At 36.4% G+C, this 20,530-nt stretch overlaps 2 protein-coding genes across 2 annotated transcripts in view; both read left to right on the top strand.

The window, feature by feature from the left end:
* Positions 1 to 20,530, top strand: part of LOC123245883 (immunoglobulin lambda-1 light chain-like) — a 1,010,762-nt gene that overhangs the window by 201,492 nt on the left and 788,740 nt on the right. The window lies entirely within an intron of this gene.
* Positions 15,039 to 20,530, top strand: part of LOC123245772 (vomeronasal type-2 receptor 26-like) — a 51,593-nt gene continuing 46,101 nt past the window's right edge. Inside the window, exons 1-2 of the mRNA XM_044674779.1 lie at positions 15,039 to 15,238; positions 16,830 to 17,121. Of these exons, the coding sequence (XP_044530714.1) occupies positions 15,039 to 15,238; positions 16,830 to 17,121 (492 nt within the window). The remainder of the gene's footprint in view (positions 15,239 to 16,829; positions 17,122 to 20,530) is intronic.

Here is a 20,530-nt window from a genome sequence, read left to right as displayed (position 1 = left end):
TATATAAAGCATAGCATCTCTCATAAAAGAAGAACCCTCTGTAAATAATATTAAATCCAAATTAACTAAAGGGATATCCAGTAAATCATTACAAGGTTTTTCAACAGCGAACACTAAAGATGTACAATTATGTAAAGGTTCTCTGGAAGTTGGCAAATTAGGAAGCAATGTTGGAGGATTAAGAGCTCCACAGGGTTTTAATGTGATATGTTCATTACTCAATAAGGTTATCTCATATCTTGTAATCCTTTGATCAATAAATGCCTAAGTTCTATGTCTTAACAATACCTCATGCAGGCACATTATGATCAGAGGGCATCCTAGTACCAGACCAGCAGATTTCATCACTAATAAAGCTGTGGCAGCTACTCCTCTAAGGCATGGAGGTGCTTCTGCAGCTATTGGGCCCTGCTGGGCTGGATAATAATTTACTGGGTATTGAACAGGTCCCAAAAGTTGAATTAGAACACCTGCAGCTACCACTTTCCTTTCATGGACATATAAAGTAAATGGTTTGTAATAATTTGGGATGCCTAGAGCAGGGGCAGACAGGATAGCATGTTTAAAATTTGAAAGAGTTGTTCAGTGTTCCTTTCCCAATTTAAGTGTTTCAGGGACTATGTTTTTGTGAGAGCTACAAAGGGTTTAGTGATTTCCCCATAGCAAAGGATCCACTGCCCACAAAATCCTGTTGCTCCAAGTATTGCCCTCAATTGTTTTTTAGTGGTAGGAGCACTTAAGTTTTGGATATTTTCAATACATTTTGGAGAAATTAAATGGGACCCAGCAGTTAAAATAAAACCTAAATATTGCACTTTGGGGAGATACCACTGAACTTTATCTTTGGAGACATTGTGGCCTCTCTTATGTAGCTCTAAAAGGAGATGCTTGCTATCCTTTTGGCATGCTCCATCATTAGGTGAGGCCAAGAGCAAATCATCCATATATTGGATTAAATGGCTGTATTTAAATTTAATGGCTTCTGTATCAGCAGTTAAGAATTGTGTGAACAATATTAGACCATTAACATACCCTTTAGGCAATCATGCTCATGGCTAATGAAAACTTTCCAGGTGAAAGCAAAGATATACCTGGAATCCTCATGTATTGGTGTAGAAAAGAAGGCTAAGCATAAGTCTACTACTGTAAAGTATGTAGCTGTGTTAGGAATAGAAGAAATTATAGTATTTATATTGGAAACTACAGGGTGTCTCTTTATAAAGTGATTGTTCATGGCCCTCAAACCCTGGATGAATCGATAGAGATGCTTGCCATCAGGCCCCAATTTTGGCTTTTTAACATACAGGATTGGTGTGTTGTATTCCGATTTATAGGGAATTATGATGCCTTGATCAATTAGTGAATTTATCACTGTGTAATGCCCTCTATTGCCTCCTTCGAGAGAGCATACTGAGGAATGGAAGGAGGAGGGCTAGATTTAGTTTTGATTTGGATAGGGACAGTCGATTTAAGTAGACCAACATCAGAAGATGATATGGCCCAGAGAGACTCAGGTATATTTTTTGGGATTTCAAGAGTGAGAGACTCCTTCATTTCATGATTATCTTAAAGAAGCACAGGGAGCAAAGTTAAGGATTCCTTAGGCAATTCCAGTGAAATAGAGACATTTGCATAGCAATTTATTGTGGCTCTAAGCTTGCATAAAAGATCACTCCCAAGCAAATTTATATGGGAGCCAGAGATGAAGAGGAAAGAGTATTCCACATTTAGGGGTCCTATGGACACTCTTCTAGGCAAAGTTTTGGAAGCTTTTGGGGTTTCACTGATATCCCCACTACACTTATTGATATTTGGAATTGCAATATGGGTCTGGTGTACTCTTCAATACAGATCTGGAAGCTCTAGTGTCCAAAAGACAGTCATAGTAGGTGTTACTAACCTTTAATGTTACCAACCTTTAATGTTAAGAGTGGGCAGTGAATTGGGACAACGCATAGTAAGGCATCAGGGTCTGGAAAATCAAAGGTTGTATCCTTTGGTTCCTGTGCCTCATGATATTTTATTTTAATCTCACCTTCATAATCTTTTGGTAGGTCCTTGGGCTCCTCCTTGAGGGGCAGTAGCACCCTGGGTGGTTCGGGGATGAGCTCCACTCAAGATATAGTGCCCTGGAGTCATTTGGTATGAGTTATCAGTTGCATGATCCATATTCCTAGATCTCTTATTAGTCCTAAGGTTGTGATTCCTGAAATCATTATTGTAATTATTATTTCCATAATCATTATTATTTCTAAAGTTGTAATTTCTGAACTTATTTCCAAGTCCTACAGTTCATCATTATGTGACCCTTTTCCCCACAGAAGTGGCATATAAGGGGCTGAGAGTTAGATTTTTGGAGAGGGGCAATTGCCATTGGTTGAGTAACATACTCTTTTTAATGTTTTTTCCAAGTTTATCACTTAAAGAGTCTAGTTTCTCTTGAAATATGTCCAGGATACTATTATTCTCTTCCTGTTTCTCTTTATGGTTTTTAGATACATAAACATCAGTTCTCCTTAATTCATCAAGGTCCATTTCAGGCCATGTAGGGCAATTTGTTTTAAAGTGATCTTGGATCTCTCTTCAAGAGTTATTGACAAATTGTTCCTTTATTTGCCTTATATCCTTTTCAACAGAAAGGTCAAGTTCCATGTATCTACCTCCCATTTCAATGAGCCTGTCTATGAATTGGGAGGGTGTCTCATCATCAGATTGTGTAATATGTTTAAATTTGGTCCAGGCCTGTGGTTTCTCAGAGAATGCTCACATTGCTTTGAGAATGGCATCCCTAGCAAGATGTAAGTGTGAATAGTCATTGGGGTTATTATATTGCCATTTAGGATCTTCAGATGGCCAGTGTACTGCATTGCATACTTGGGCTTTGTTAACATAAGAGATAATTTAAGTCCTCTCATGTTCCATTCAGAAAGCCTGGAGCAATTTTTCTACCTCTTTATAAGAGTCATAGTGAAAAAAAATATCATCCATTTTTTTAATTACTGTTATTGGATATTCTTCTTAAGAAGGGCAGTCTTCTTTTAAATTTTTCATATTCTGGCTTGTGAAAGGCTTATGTTATTTCAATGTAACTACATCCTCATCAGTCCTATTGCAGACACTTCCCTTAAGGGGAAAAGAACTGCACAGGAATCATTTAGTGGTTATGGTTTCTCAGAAGGTAACTGTCAGGGGAGGTATGGTTAGCCAGGAGTTGCAGAGCATGAGCAAGGTATTTCAGAGTGAAAGAGAGGAGGTTCTGCACCTGAGATATAGTAGAGGGGCCTGATATTTCTATTTCAGGGGAAATAGGTTTGCAAAAATTAGGCCTGCATTGGGGAAGATCTTCCTTTTTCATTTCACCGTGTAAGTATTGCACAATCTGGTTTAATTGCAGTTGCATTTTGACCTGCATTCTCCTTTGTTGTGACCTTCTAGTCCATAGAAAAAAGAAAACTAAAAGCCATATAGGAAGAAAGAAGTAATCTGGAACTCTATAAGTCCTTAATTGGGCAAAAAACACAAGGGTTTCTTGTAGAGTAGCATTTATACTGCTTAGCATTGTGATCAAAAGGGTAGATTAAAGGGAAGTGGAAAAGAGAATAAGTTTGAATGTATATGTTGACTTGCTTATCTATTTATTAATTTATTTTTTATCTATTTATTTGTTTTGAGTAGGGACAGGTTAAAGGATATTTTATATTCTTTTGTTTTATTTTATATGTTATATGATTTGTTGGATTTTATTTGCAAAATTATTTATAATTTATTCATTTATATTATGTATCATAATTTATTTTAATATATAGTTTATAATTGTTTATATATTTTAAAATTATTTTGAATTAAAAACTCTTTTAATGACTTTATTTATTTAGTTAGTTATTTGGTGTTGCAGCCCTCTGGTGGCAGAAAACACACACTATGGCTCAGTAGGAAAAAAAGGAGAAAGAAAAAAGAAAGAAAAAATACTGACCTCATGGCCACACTACAACAGGGAAAAGTAAGGGGTGTGGTTAAGGTAGGGGGTGGGGCTAGCGGGTAGATTGTGTTTGCCAGGAACCAAAATGGAGGATAAGCTTATAAAACAGGGTAAATTTTCACATGTGAAAATCTACAAGGTGGGGGCACCCACCATCCAGACTCATGTCTTCCTTTGGGAATGTCACAGGAGGACATCAGCTGAAACTGGTACCAGTCACCCAGGGCAAGATATGGTGCACCACCTCTTGAGTGTCAGCACAGCNAATATATAGTTTATAATTGTTTATATATTTTAAAATTATTTTGAATTAAAAACTCTTTTAATGACTTTATTTATTTAGTTAGTTATTTGGTGTTGCAGCCCTCTGGTGGCAGAAAACACACACTATGGCTCAGTAGGAAAAAAAGGAGAAAGAAAAAAGAAAGAAAAAATACTGACCTCATGGCCACACTACAACAGGGAAAAGTAAGGGGTGTGGTTAAGGTAGGGGGTGGGGCTAGCGGGTAGATTGTGTTTGCCAGGAACCAAAATGGAGGATAAGCTTATAAAACAGGGTAAATTTTCACATGTGAAAATCTACAAGGTGGGGGCACCCACCATCCAGACTCATGTCTTCCTTTGGGAATGTCACAGGAGGACATCAGCTGAAACTGGTACCAGTCACCCAGGGCAAGATATGGTGCACCACCTCTTGAGTGTCAGCACAGCTGAGGGCACTGAGGAGAACATCTCTGAGACTTATGTGGCTGGCTTCATTGTGGTGACTAGTGTGGACCTGAAGCACCGGGTCTTTACTGTGCTCTTTCCAGCCCCTTGTCCACTACCTAAGAACTTCCTCATCATCATGGACATCTGCTTCATGGATCTCAAGTAGGGATTTATGCATGTGTCAGAGGGACCCTCCACATACATGGGGGGGGGAGGGCTCAGGTGGTTGGAAGCTCTTGTGGCCAGAAACTCCTTGGTAAAACTGCTTCAGTGGGAAACAGATAGGACACCTTTGAGAACTAATGGTAACCTGACCCTTTGAAATTGCATTTTCCTCTCAGTTCATGACAGGGGACTTGGCCTCAGAGTAGATCAGGGATGCCAACTGGGATTTTCAAAGACCCTGGGAAACACTTTCCCTATTTTGCTGTTACTATGTGGTCCAATTATGTTCTTCCTTTTGGCTTTTTATCCTTAACTTATATTTAACACACTATCCTTTTCTCTTTGTCCACGGTGGTAGTACAAATTGAAGGATATCTTTCAGGAGAGTTCAGATTTTTAAAAAAGATTTTTCTAGTTTTAATAAATATTTTTACAGCTCTTCAAAAAAAACAGGGCAAATTTACTGTGAAGGGTTACCTGGGAGTTGAAGCATTTATCTTGCTGTTTGAAACCCAAGTTGGGCAGGGAGGAAGCCAGAACGCAGGCTGGGTGGGTGAAAAAAGGTCAGAACCTCCCCACACCAAGGCAAAAAGCCCAGCAGAGGTTAGGGGTTGCTGTGAGGTGAAAAAAGCTCTTTCTTGCATGGGGTTAGGGGTTGGGGGTGATTTTAAGCTTACCAGTCACGGAAGCATTAGACAGGCCAGCTGGATAGGCCCAAAGAGGCTTGAGTAGTGGCAGTAAATGGCAAGAGCAGATGAAGCAGCTTAAGCTCAGTGCTGACTGCGGCTTGGGGCTGAAGGCAGCCTGAGGCTTTCTTAGTGTGAGGAGGAGACTTAAGCATGGGGGGGGGCACATGCCCACCGCTGTGTCTGTGGAAGCCAGCTGAGGGCAACTGGAGCCTTTCAAACTCAGTGCTGGCAGGTGAGGCTGTGGTGCAGATGCAGCGCAAGTAGGTGAGGGAGCTTAATCCTGGTGCCAGGAGTAGGGGCCCCACTGCTCCTCTGGCTGTGTCTGGGGTGACAACAGTCCAGCTCAAGGGTGGAGGGGGTGGGAAGGGGTATGTGGGAGATCACACCAATGCAAATATCAATAATATGGAAATAAGTCTTGATCAATGACACATGTTAAAACCAGTGGAAATGCATGTCTGCTATGGGGGGGGGGGTAAAGGGGGAGAAGGGGAAAGTAAAAACATGAATCATGTAACCAATGAAAATTTTTCTAAAAAAATAAAATATTAAAAAAGAAACGTATGCCAACTCAAGCTCTGTAAAGTGTAAAACAAATAAGAAGTTAGCATCAACTTTATAATACCCATAGTTTTGTTAAAAATGCAGATTTCCCTAATTTATCACATTTGGAATGCAGACTTAAAATAAAAATGGGAAACTGCAGATGTCACTAATAAATGGTAAAAAATGTAATATATAAAAAATTAAAAAAAGAATTGGTTTAAATTAAACATTTTAGGTTTACTTATGAAAATGAGAATGAAATATAGAGAAAAAGAGATAGTTAATACCTTCAAAATTGTTAGAAATTTCCTAAAGTTTTCTAAATTTTCTAATATTTCCTTATTTACCATTGTATTAAATTTCAAAGTTAAAAATAATGACACATCTTATACAAAATTTTGGTTCAATTTAAGTGGTCATTTTTATTTAAAAAATATTACAAAAAACAAAAATTAACACATATTGTGGCAGCTTAAAACTAAACTTTAAGATACTAATTCTTATTAAAAGGTTATTTGAGTAGCTCAGTGGATTGAGAGTCAGGCCTAGAGACGGGAGGTCCTAGGTTCAAATCCAACCTCATACACTTCCCAGCTGTGTGACACTGGGCAAGTCACTTGACCCCCATTGCCCACCCTTACCACTCTTCTACCTAGGAGCCAATACACAGAAGTTAAGGGTTTAAAAAATGTAAAAAAAAAAGGTTATTTGAGCAAACTGGAATTGAGATCAAAATATAAAAATTAAAGATATTAAGGAAAAAAGAAGTTCAAATATTATTAATCTGTTATTGTGAAATGCCATTGAAGATTAACATGCATTAAAACACACTTTGTCAATGGGTAATTATGGATAAAAATGTAGTATGTATACAGCTATACTACAAAGAAAATTTATTTTGCAAAAGAATTGGATAAGGATAGATGTACAAATGTGATATGCATGCAGAGTAAATAAATAATGCATTTGACTAGAAAAAGTTGATTAGCCCAGAAATCAAAAAGATTTAGAATAAAGATTATTGCAGCCCAGAAATAAAAAAGATTTAGAATAAAGATTTTTGCTTATAGAAAATTAAGTGTAATTACCTCTCCTCTGTTTGTTATAAGGGTAAAAAAGAGTCAAGGAGTGAAAAATCTACTGCAAAATATGAAAAATGTTAGATCAGAACATTATTGGTAAAATTTAATAAATTATGTAAAAATATTTTGAGGTATCCATTTGAAAGTTCTGAAGTTTTAAATCAATGTTCATTGAGAGTAATTTAATATCAAGATTAAAACATAAAATTTTACAGGTACAATAATTTAAATAGCAAAAGAGAATTAGAAAAGCAAGGTTGTTAGTAATAAAACATTTTTTCCTTATTTTCCAAGCAATGTACATCTACTAGGAGATGAAACCAAAATAAATTACAATCAGGACACCTTTCAGATAATATTGCAAAAGACTTAAAACTTCTTACAAACTCATTAACCCCTTCCTCACAGTAAATTTAAAGCCTAATGTTTTAATTAGCAGTCTCATTGAATTTTCATCTGGTATGGAAAATAATACTGCAACCTAAGCAGTCACAAATTTTGGAAGTTTGACAAAATTGTTATATATTGAGTGTTAACAAAACATGTACCTTATTCTCAAAAACTGAAAATATGTGTTTAAACATAAACTATGTGTAGAAGCGAATTGTTAGAAATTGATCATGTTTACTTGCAATGCTATACGATTTGTATTGTAAACTCAAAGTTTAAGGTAAATTGGTTACAACAATGTACAAAAGATATTATGTTATGTATTAGGATAATGTTGATTCTCTTCCAAGTCACTAACAAACTCCCATTATACAAGTCATCATTAATCAAGATAATGTTAGTGGAAATTTAACTTCCAACAAAATTGTTAACTCATTTTCTGTATGAATTGGGAAAAATTGCCAAATAGTTTAGCATTGTTAGTAAGTATTGAAACTTAGAAAAACTGGAAAATTATTGGAAAGAAAAATTGGTTATCATGACTTGTAAAATCAAATCTTTTCATTGTATATGTAAATAGTGGAAATTTTTCAGCTCCAAGCTTCAATTGGTGAGATTTGCTGTTTAAGGTAAAAAAAAAGCTTTTGGAATTGCAACTAATATTATTTTTGAGTTTTGAATTCAGGTAGAGTTATGTGATAGATCATTGAACTGTATCCATTATTCAAAAGGAAGGAATAACCCTGACTCTTACCTGAAGTGAAACAGTATTATACTCCTTTCCCTGCTTTTCCCCTTCAAAGCAAATTGTTATAATCAAGGGAAAGTGAAGTAATAATCGAAGCCCCAGAAATTTGAATGTGCATAGCAATCAAATATGTTCCACTGCTTACTTAAAAATTGTACCGCACCCCAAGTCTTTGTTTCAATTGGAGTTACAATGAATCTCTTATAAACTAATTCATTTGATTAATCATTGAACATGAACTGAAGTAACCTATCTACAAAACACCCCAGAATTATAATATGGTGGTTGAAGTTTTGTTTTTATTTACACAGGAAATGAAAACCTACAGCAAAGAACCTTTAAGGAACAACCAAATATGAAAAACACAGATGATCATTCCAAATACCTAAGTCACCAAAGCCCATGATTTGGAGTCAAGCCAACAGAACAGTTTACATGGCAGAACAATTCTTGGAGGTGGCAAGTCTCGTCTCCCTAAGACTGATCAATCTTAACTATTAACAGCAGCCCAATTATTATTCTTGTTGTGGTTCAGCTACCTTGAAAAATGTATCTTATAATGATGTATAATTTTGTATTCTGATATTAGTTCTAATTATTTCTGTATCAAATGTAAGTTTTCAAAGTATATTTCCCCTTCTATTAGCTAAATCTCACCTCATTCTTGTTTCATCAGAAGTTTGCATAACATAATAGATCCACACTTAGCAAGACTTAGCACAAATATTTTACACCAAACATTTATTGCAGATTTGATTAGGAAGAAAAAAAATATACCAAATCCGAGTATATTACCCAATAACAGAACATAATCCTTAGCAGCATAGTAACATGAACAATTACAAATTAAACGAATTTGACTTATAACTAAAGAAGAAGTCAATATTTGCTTGGTTTATGGAACAAAGAATTGGATGCTAATAGAATCAGGCCTAATAAGATTAGCTATCTTAGGCTGTGATAGATGATGCTTGTCATAAAGGCAAGAGGACTGTGAGTCTCAACAAAAGCCATTGCAAGCCTAATAATCCAACTAAAGTTATACAACAAGCTCAGGGGAAAAGCCTTGTTGGGGAGGCAGTCTTAGTAACCCTACAATTGGACCACCTGATTTGAGGCAAAAAATTCCCTTAGCGAAAATCATCTTAGCTCCTACACTAAGGCTGTGGAGAAATGTCTGCCTATGACAAAACACCATGGACAGCACACACAGCATATTCTGAGACACACTCTGGAAAAAGGCCCTAGTAAAAAAATGGAATTCCAAAAGCTCCTTTTCCAAGCAAATATAATTTGAATTTAGTTTTCTGACCTTATACAATTCATACAAATCATACACTCACTTACCTTGTCTTCATTTGTTAAAAATTATATAAAAAAGGAGCAGATGTAGCCCCCATAGTGAAAGTAGGCCTCAGTAAAATCCAAGTCATGATCTGGCCAGAAGCACTCCTCACTTGAGGCACTAAAACCTCTCCTTTCCACCTCTTCCTGATGTACTCAGTAAATAACTGGCTGTTCTAGACAAACTGACTGAATCAAACATTTCCCTGAGAATCTGGACTAAATGGTTACATATTTACCTGTGATTTATTATCCTTTAGAAAACTCTGTTTAGAGCCACTAAGGCAATCTACATCCATTGTCTCTAGCTTGTAAATCATTACTAATGTCATCCCTGCAAAAGGCTTACCTAATCTCTTAGCCTATGTCATTTTCCCTATAAAGTATGTACTCCAAATCTTTAAACTTTGTCACTGGTCAGCAAGATGACTTCATGTCCATCTGTCAGTCTGTCTTTGACCCTCCTGGATCCCAACTCCATTCCTCTTTTTCCAATCCTTGATCTTCAAATAACTTGATTGACACCTGACAGATACATATAACTCCTAAAACTTTTATCATTATTAGGACTGTTAGAAACAGTATATATAGACAGAGGGAAAGCATGTGAGTTGAGTAAACTGAAGTCCCTTCTGTAGATATACAGAACAGGAGATTTGCATGAGTGGTCCCTCCTCCCTACAGTGCTTGGGATAGGGATAAGAGAGTCCTGATAAAAGGGAAATGATACAGCACATGTTGTAAAAATTGGGTCACCACTGGTCAAGGACCTTCTGTTACATATTTTAACATGTTCCTCCTCTACTTAAATGTAGTTCTTGTTCCATGATTTCTCCCTTCATGACATTACATGCATGTTTACTTTTGTAATGCCAGTGAAGTTCTTCAGATCTTCCAAATACTAACACAGGAATCATTCCCTACATGAAGCCTTCCCTGGGTTCTACCATTCATTGTCCTTTACTCATTTTGTTAACCCTTCTTTAAACTAGCTTTTAAGATGGTATATTACTGGTATTTTTCTGTGCATTACCCTCTTGTCAGATTCAGAAATCTACTGACAAATGATTGCATCTTTTGTGAACTTTGTTTCTAGGTTTCCTCTCAATTCTAAGTTTTCTTTTCTCCAGAAAAAAATGTACCTAAAATGTTTGTTGAAGTAAACAAAATTCCTAGACACGAATCCCTTCAATTTATGTCTTTCCAAGAAATCTGAGAGGGGACAATGTAAAATCATATGAGTTTAAAGTACAAGAAAAGTCTACTTTCCAAAGCTGAATAAAGTCTTCCATCATATCACTGTCTGCTTCTTCCAGGACTTATTCCATCACTCAACAATGTGTCAGTCAACATGAATTTATTAAGGGCTTGCTGTTTTCCCAATATTACTGTAAGTTCTGTTGATATAAATACATGCATGAAGGAGCAAGAATTCTAGTGGAGCAAGATGACATGTAAAGGAGCTGAAAACTAATTGAGGAGGAGTATGGGATACATAGAAAGGAGCATGGTGGCTAATTCTAGAGAATCCTTTCCCCAAGTTCCAAGAAAAACTCATAAATTAAAGAATAGCCTTATCACAACAGTGTTCTGAGGCAGTTGGGGAAGTCCTAAAAATTAAAGATGGCTGCTATGATGTGTGTAGGAGGGGAAAAAGAAAACAAAACACATTAAGACTTGATTTGCAGTTAGGATATTGGTATTCCAAATACAGCCTTGGACAATATTTTCTCATGTTATCTCATAATATCCTTTCATTTCCTTATGCTTAATTTCCTTTTCCATAACAGTGTAGGGTTGTCAAAAATTCTCCTCTACTTCTACATCTGTGAATTTGTTCTTTGGTGAAGTTTCCTCTATGTATGTTGTTGTCTGATTCCCTCCTCCCTGTCTTTCCCAGATGTTGTAAGTGTTAAAATTAATGGTTTTTCTAAGTATATGAAAATTATAAATCTTTTAATTACAAAAGAGGTGGAAAGAGTGAAAGCACAGAAATACAAAAGGGTAGAGAAGACATAAATCTATCTAACTAAATATTGTTCCAGCTCTTAGCTCAGTCAGGACTTGTTAAACCTTCAACCTGAATTAAACTCCCTCCAGAATGCTGTAAAGGAAATCCAGCTATCCACTCACCCATGTTACCTCCAAGATGCAGGTCAAGACAATGACTCGAGCTGAAGGTGACTCCTGAGGCCAACTTTCTTCTTTGAGCTGATCTTCTTGAAACCAACTTCCTTCTTAGAGTCCACCCTTTTCTTGGAGTCCATTTACTTCTAGCCTCAGAAATCCAGGGCCTTTTATAGTGGCTTCTTGCCTCCTCCCCTCTTCATAGGGGCCAATCACAGCCTCAAAATTGTCTATCACTGCCCAGAGGAAGTGTTTGTGGGAATCAGATCTCAAGTTCTGGAAGGGTGAATACTCATCAAAAGCATTCACATTTCTAAGGATGTGAACTCTTAAAAGAATTCACAAGTTTCAGACTGTTTGAGTTAAAAAAGGGTGGAGCTCTCCAAGTACCTTGCTGGCTTCTCACCTATCACTAGGTAGGCTGTGAATTCACTAAGTGGTTTGCCATCTCTTCCACCTAGTTCAAACTTGTGTTGAGACAAAGGAAAGTTAATCTTGTCTTCACAATCTAGTGAATATCTAGTATTTAAGTTAGTTTTAACTCAGGATAGACAATCGAGTAAAAAATTCTTTTGCACAGTACCTCCTGTGATCCTTTGGAAGACTGGTCTCCCCAATACATCATTTTAAACTACAATAGACAGAGATAAGAGGGAAATGAAAGAGATAGGGAGATAGAGAGAGAGCAAACCAATGTTTTCTAGGCCCATTGACAATAAGCCAATTAGGAGGTAATCCCCTGTGGCATACAGGTTTACATTTAAAATACTTGTGTTCAACCCCCCAACCTTCAATCAGTTATGCACCAAAGTTTATGTTGGATCTTCTGATGCTGTAAAGGTTTCTCCAGGAATCTTTATGGCACCTTCTTCAAAAGAAGAATTCATCTTCTAGATTCAAAGAGTTATCGACCTCTCTTTCCTGGAATGTTTCTTTCTCAAAAGATTTTTTTTTATTTTTATGGCAATTATACAACCCCTATGGTAATTATACAATGTCAAATACTCATTTCACCTTGGTCTTTCTCTATTAGGTACCTATGACCATGCTGAAATTTCAATATTGTGAAATTGTGATTGCTAAGTAAATTCCTGAATCTGAATTTTTCTATGACTTCTCAGACAAGGATTCTGGTCTTTACCTCCTCTCTAAATTTCTCAAAGTAGCACCATCCTTTGGGAAGGGGGTGTGGCTTTCTCTAGATCTCCTTTACTCTTTCCAAGGGTAAATATGATAATGTCTCCATGGTTACTCAGGCAGTGAATCTGATCTATACCTCCTCTTTAAACCCTCCCCAGTGTATGTGTGTGGGCTTGCTATAAATTTTCCCACTACTTGTTTAACACTGGGACATCTGACCTACCCAATTTTGGGCTTTAGGTATTTCTGATGAATGAATATACTGGTCTTATGACTAATTCTGAAAAAAGCCTTTGAAAGTCTACAGGTCTTAATTGATAATGGGTTGGGTTCTTTTTGGGCTTTCCTAAAAGACAAATGGATACATGTTTATTTTTGGAAAACTAGAGGGCTAAGTTCCAGAAAAGCAATACTTAGAGGAACTGATAACTGAAATGCAGGACTTTTAAGGACTACTTACTCACTTAAGTATTAGTAGGGCTAATGTTGACTCTGGCAATGTAGAGAGAGATGCAGAAAAGAAGAGGTATACTTCTTGTCATAAAACCCTCCAATGAGAACAATTTCAGTGATGGTGAGCTTACTTGTGAGATGGTAATGTGCTTGGACAGGATTACATTCAACTTCCTAGAGTAAATTATTCTTAGTTGTCATTTGTTGCAAGTCTTCACCATAGCTTCACTCTGATTTTCTCCATACCATGAAGAACATGAACCTTATTCCTGCTTCTAAATGAATTTAGAAGAAATTGTTTTCTTTATTTGGGCTGGAATCAGGCCTCTATACTATTTCTTACAGTCTCCTACCCTCCTCTGTTTTCCAGCAACCCTTTATATGTTGTGTTCCCCCATCAAAATGTAAGCTTCTTAAGAACAAGGATATAAATGTCTTTGACTGTCTAGCCACCTACCTAGACATCTATTATCCCTCAATCTTCTTTAGACAATAAAAATTTTTCTATCCTTGCAAATAACCTTAAATGCATATAAATGCATATATATATATATATGCATAAAGTAGAAGGACAACAGACAGAAACCACTGAGAGCTGTCAGGATTACTAGCATGTTTGCAATTTTTGACAAACATATTCTGTCTATGTATTTTAGTGAAGAGATTAAAATGGAGTTTTAGACTTCTGTATTACTTGGGCTCAATTGTAGTTCACCAGAGAAAATTGCAATCAGTGAAACCATCATTAATGAAGGGTTTTTAAAAAAAATTTATTTATTTTATTCATTTGTTTTTTTATTCATTCATCCACTTATTTATTTGCTTGTTTGCTTATTTATTTTTTTAGACCCTTACCTTACATCTTGGAGTCAATATTCTGTATTGGCTCCAAGGCAGAAGAGTGGTAAGGGTAGGCAATGGAGGTCAAGTGACTTGCCCAGGGTCACACAGCTGGGAAGTGTCTGAGGTCAGATTTGAACCTAGGACCTCCTGTTTCTAGGCCTGGCTCTCAATCCACTGAGCTACCCAGCTGCCCAATGAAGGGTTTTTTAACCTTGTCACCTACGAGAGAATTTTTCATGAGGTTTAGTCATGACAGAACATTGACTGAACCCTGGACACAGCAATTAATTTCCTAAGAAGGCACTTCTGTATTGTAGCTTCTGATGGAAAGGAAAAAGGAGTCCAAAACATGCTTTTGTCCTTATGTTTTTCCCTTAACTACAGAGACTCAGCTGGAGATGCCCCAGGCAATCTTGTCTCCAGTGTACTTCATGGACTAAGACTTCTCTGTGGAGACTGTAGTAGTAGCACATATCAGATTCTAAAAATAAAGGTCCTGTGAGACTGAATATAGTCCAAAAGCTAGTGAAACTATAAAAATTCCATTTATCTTGCACTATTGTCCTTTTCTTGAACATGGACTCATCTAATGCCCCATTGGGTTTCCTCTGATGTGGCAGTCGGAACAGTCTGGGTTCATCCAGAAAGACAGATCATTTCTGATGCTAGAAAGTTCCTGATGACTCCATAACTAAGACAAATTACTTTGCTCCAGTCTGAGTGGCTCATTGGTTTGCCTGGGCTTGGAATTTTGGATAATTTTCACAGAGATGTTGTTCCATATTCAGAAAAGTATTTCTCAACTGCTTTTTTTCCTTTTCATGTCTCTGTTCCTGCAGATTCCAGGCTCTGCCCACAAGACAAAGAAGCTCCCCTGCTTCCACAAGATTAACCCCATTGTTTCTCAAGATGGGGACCTGGTGATTGGGATCTTTTTATCCTTATTCTCAGTTGAAGTGAACAGTTTTATGGGTGCAAAACTGTTTGAAAGTCTTCCAAACAAAGCTTGTAAGCCTTATCAGTAAGTGTCTCTATTTGAGTGGGCTTATCTTTACTGTGATGATTAAAAAGAGGTACAAAAGGAAGGAGCAAAATGACAGGGTCATGTAGCATAAGACAATAGGTTTTCTACATATTTTCTTTTCTCTTACTATGAGATATACTAAATTGTTTTTTGGCTTCTGTACCTTCCTGTAGCAAATATTTTTATACAAGCCTCTTACCTTCTGTCACTGATAAAATAACTCTATATTCCCTCATTTGCTTCATACTTTCCCCCCCTCTTATTTAGATCCTTTTTGGCTAAAGAGAAAAATTATAAAATCATTTTAATCATGATTATATTTTTAATGATTTAACATGCTTCTTCTTATTCTCTTTTCTTTATCATTCACCAAAAAGGCAGAACTGATGATGTGGCTTAGAGTCAAAAAGATTTTACCCTGCCTCAGGAAACTTTCAACAAAAATCTGATGCTAAGTCAAATGCCCTTTTAAACTCTTTGCAGTTTTTGAGTTTTTCTTGAGAATAGTGCTTCTCAGGGAGGATAAGTTCTATCCTCTCTGATTCTAATTCAATGGAAAATGAGCAAAGAAGGAAAATATGGTCCTAGAGTCTTGAATTCTCAGAAACATAGCAACTGACTTAACCATACAGAACTAAAATCTCTATGGATACTATCAGTTAAGTGTGGTAGTCAGGACAAGGGATTCTGTCCTGCAAATCTTATGACTCCATTAAAATAGGGAGATTATCTGAAAGATAGTAGCTGTGGGAGGAATCTTTCTAGGTTGGACATATTTTTAAAACATTGTCAAGAATGAGAGGGCAATTTGTTTTTTTTGCCATTAGCTTCCTGGTAAAAGATTTGATACTGCCACAATTTTGACATTAGTTTGCTTTTATATGGTTTTGAGTTCTTGTTAAAGAGGGGAATATAGTGAGGATGGAGGGAAGGCTTAGTCAGGTGCTCATCTTTCACTCAAGCCCTCAGACAGGAACTAAATAAGGTACTAGGAGCCAAAATATCAATACCTTTTCTTTCCAAACCTGTATAAGCCTGTTTGTATCTTTTCCTACCCTTGAAATGACATTTTCCCCAAATACACATTTATCAAAATCATCTTTGCATTTCATTTCACTCCCTCCTTTAGTCCTTCCCTTATTTCTTCAACTCAATGGTGTCTCCCTCTGGTCAGGTTTCTTATATCTCAGTGCCAGTCACCTGTACCATATCACGTACCATGCTGTATTAAAGTTATTATTGTGTCTAGTTTCTCTCTCACTATACCATAGCCCTTCAAGGGTCAAGGGCCATCCATATGTCCTAAATCGTCTAGCATATACTGGATGCTTAGTATCTATTTGTGGTATGCTTGAGTGATTCAAGCAAAAATGATTCACATATTAAAGCCAATAGTACTCACCATCTCAGGAATCATGAGAAGGGAAGAGTATAGGAACAAGACATGTGGGCAAGGCCACTTTTAATACAAATTAAATGAGTTAAACAAGTATTGAAATCCATTGACTCAAAACACTGAGGAATTTTACCTTCTGAAAAATATATTTTTGAAGGCTTTTCTAACATTAAATGCCCCTCACTTCTACAGATGGCTGCACAAAAATTATCAGCAGGCCCTGGCTGCAATGTTTGCTATACAAGAGATTAACAAGAATCCCAATCTGTTGCCCAACATTTCCCTGGGATTCCACCTCTATAACACCTACCACAGTGATGAGAGAACATTGGAGAGCTCCCTGCAGTGGCTCTCTGGGCAGGGACAGTTCCTCCCTAACTATAGCTATATGGAGAAGGAAAAGTCTATGGCTGTTATTGGGGGAACCACGTCAGCTCTCTCTGTCCAGATGGGGACCCTACTTGACCTCTACAAGTTTCCACAGGTGAATGATACTGAGTCTGACATGTTTTATGTATTTATAACAAAAGTAAAAAAAATAGCATGGAAACAATAATTTATAGCATTTAAATAGTACTCTAAGATTTTAAATGTATTTTACATATGCATTTCTTTTGATGCTCAAAATAAACCCATGTCAGGTGATTTTCTTAACTTCACTTTATACGGAAGCATTCTTTCACTGAGAAAGGTCAAGTTGCTTGCCCACTATCATGCAGCTAATAAGTTGCTGTGACAAGATTTGTCCTAAGGTCAGGGTAAATGAATCTCTCCTAGAGCATCATAGTTTATAAACCAAGAATAAAATTGGATTTGTTTAGCTTCCAATCCATTAAAGGATCTGAGAGGGAACTCAGATAAATATGTCCATTAAACAGAAGTTGCTGAAGACTGGAGAAGTTAAATGTTTATTCAACAATATACAATTCTCTGGTAAAAATGTAAGGACTAGAATGTGCATGTCTTGATTTCCTATTGAATGATCAATAAGTCTATTTCCCATTTGAATATTTTATTTTTTACAATTATTAAGCCTCTTCACTCCTACAAGAGTCTGCTTTTCACCATGGAAAAAACCTAGCCTGCTTTCCTTTGAGAGCTTTCTTACCCTAATCCACATTTTTCATTGTTCCACAGAATGTCCACTTTTGTCATATAGTTCTCTCCAAACTCCAAATAAGAGTAGAGTTGGGGGAGGGAATGGAATAAGCATATATTAAGAATATCCTAAACTCTAGTAACTGTGTTAAGCACTTTAAACATATTTTGTCATTTGGAGCAGTCAATTCTATAAGGCTACAGTTTTATGTAGGAAACCAGTAGGACACCTGAATTCTCAGGTGTTTTTTATTTTCACATATCTCCCAACCCCCTTTCCATGTATTCCTTTATCCTTTATGATCTCACTCACCATGGTTTCCTTAGTGGACAAGGGAGTCTCTGCTTATGAATCAGTACTTCTCCACATTGAGGACTTTGTGAAGAGTCCATCTCCTTTTGATTATGAATTATTTGGTAGTAGGGATTGATCCCACACACACTTTCTTTGTATCCTATATGCTTAGTTCATATCTTGTCAAATAGGAGGCAATTATTTTAATATAATATGTGTTCTTTCCCAATTAAATATAAGAATTTTAAAATGGGCATCACTCAATTTCTGATTTTTTTGTTATCAGAACAAGAGCTGCTTTAAATATTTTTGTACAAATAGGTCCTTTTCTATTTTTTGCTCTCTTGGGGATATAGAACTAATATAATAGTGGAATTTCTAGATAAAAGAGTATGCACAATTTAAAAGGCCTTTGGACATAGTATCCAAATGTTTTCCTGAATGGTTAGATTGATAAAAAACTCTACCAACAGTACATAAGTCACTAAGTGCCTTAATTTATCCAATCTTCTTCAAGTTGTGTCATTTTGCTTTTCTTTCAATATTGGCCAGTTTGATAGGTGTGAGGTGGCACCTCAGAGTTTTTAAATTTTTATTTCCTTATTACATATGGTATCATATTTATATCTAAATTATGTACGCATTTTAAAATTATGATATAAATAGTGAGATGTTTGGTTTATACCTAGTTTTTACCTTACTGTTCTGTTTCTCCAACAGTTTCTTTCAGATGAGGAGATCATGTCTCCAAAGCTGGGAAATTTGGGTTTACTATATTCTAAATTACTATTATCATATTCTATTGCTACTCAATCTATTCCATTGATTAGTTATTCTATTTTTCCACCAGTACCAGTTTGTTTTTATATTTACTACTTTATAGTAGAGTTCTATAAAGCAAATTCAAATTCCTACCCATTGAAAAAATCAATTCCATTTATATTTTTGACCTTTTCTTCTTACAGATGAAATTTGTTATTAGTTTTTCTAACTTTTAAAATTAATTTTTAATGATTAATATGGCATTGCATAAGTAAATTAAAGTCAGGGAGAATTTTCATTTTTATTGTATTGGTTTGGCCTACCTTTAAGCAATTAATATTATTCAAATTGGTTAAATCTGAATTTATTTTCATGAAAAATGTTTTGGAAATGTGTTCATATAGTTCTTGGGTTTGTCTTTGTAAACAGAGGACAAGGTATTTTATATGTTCTACAATTATACTGAATGAAATTTCTCTTTCTATCCCTTGACACTAGACTTTGTTGGTAATACATTGAAATACTGGTGATTTTTTGGGTTTGTGATATATCTTGAAACTTTGGTAAAGTTGTGGATTTCAATAAATTATTGATTGATTCTGTAAGTATTAACATCATATCATCTGTAAAGAGTGATGGTTTTTTCTTCATTGTTTATTTTAATTTCTTCAATTTCGTTGTCTTTTCTTATTGCTATAGGTAGCATTTCTATAACAATATTAAACATATTGGTGATAATAAGCATCTGCTCCACCCATGATCTTACTGGGAAATTTTCTAGTTTGTCCTCATTACAAATAATGTTTGCTGATTATTTTGATGGATTCTACTGATCATTTTAAGGAAAGTTCATTTATTTCTGTGCTCTGTATGTTTTTTTTATTTAAACATTTATTAATAATCATTTTTAACATGGTTACATGATTCATGCTCCCACTTTCCCCTTCACCCCCCGCACTCCCCCCACCCATGGCCGACACACATTTCCACTGGTTTTGTCATGTGTCCTTGATCAAGATCTATTTCCAAATTGTTGGTGTTTGCATTGGTGTGGTAGTTTCGAGTCCACATCCCCAATCATGTCCACCCCGACCCATGCGTTCAAGCAGCTGCTTTTCCTATATGTTTCCTCTCCTGCAGTTCTTCCTCTGAATGTAGGTAGCATTCTTTACCATAAATCCCTCAGAGGTGTCCTGGGTCATTGCATTGCTGCTGGTACAGAAGCCCATTACATTCAATTTTACCATAGTATATCAGTCTCTGTGTACAATGTTCTTCTGGCTCTGCTCCTTTCCCTCTGCATCAGTTCCTGGAGGTCTCTCCAGTTCGCCTCGAACTCCTCCAGTTTATTATTCCTTTTAGCACAATAGTATTCCATCACCCGCATATACCGCAGTTTGTTCAGCCATTCCCCAATTGAAGGACATACCCTCCTTTTCCAGTTTGTTGCCACCACAAAAAGCGCAGCTATAAATATTTTCGTACAAGTCTGTTTATCTATGATCTCTTTGGGGTACAAACCCAACAATGGTATGGCTGGATCAAAGGGCAGGCAGTCTTTTATAGCCCTTTGAGCATGATTCCAAATTGCCAGCCAGAATGGCTGGATCAGTTCACGACTCCACCAGCAATGCATTAATGTCCCAATTTTGCCACATCCCCTCCAACATTCATTACTCTCCCCTTCTTTCATTTTAGCCAATCTGCTAGGTGTGAGGTGATACCTCAGAGTTGTTTT

Source organism: Gracilinanus agilis, chromosome 1 (genome assembly GCF_016433145.1).
Source record: "Gracilinanus agilis isolate LMUSP501 chromosome 1, AgileGrace, whole genome shotgun sequence".
NCBI lineage: Eukaryota > Metazoa > Chordata > Mammalia > Didelphimorphia > Didelphidae > Gracilinanus > Gracilinanus agilis.
The sequence above is the reverse complement of the archived record's forward strand: the minus strand, read 5'-3'. Positions and strand labels throughout refer to the sequence as shown.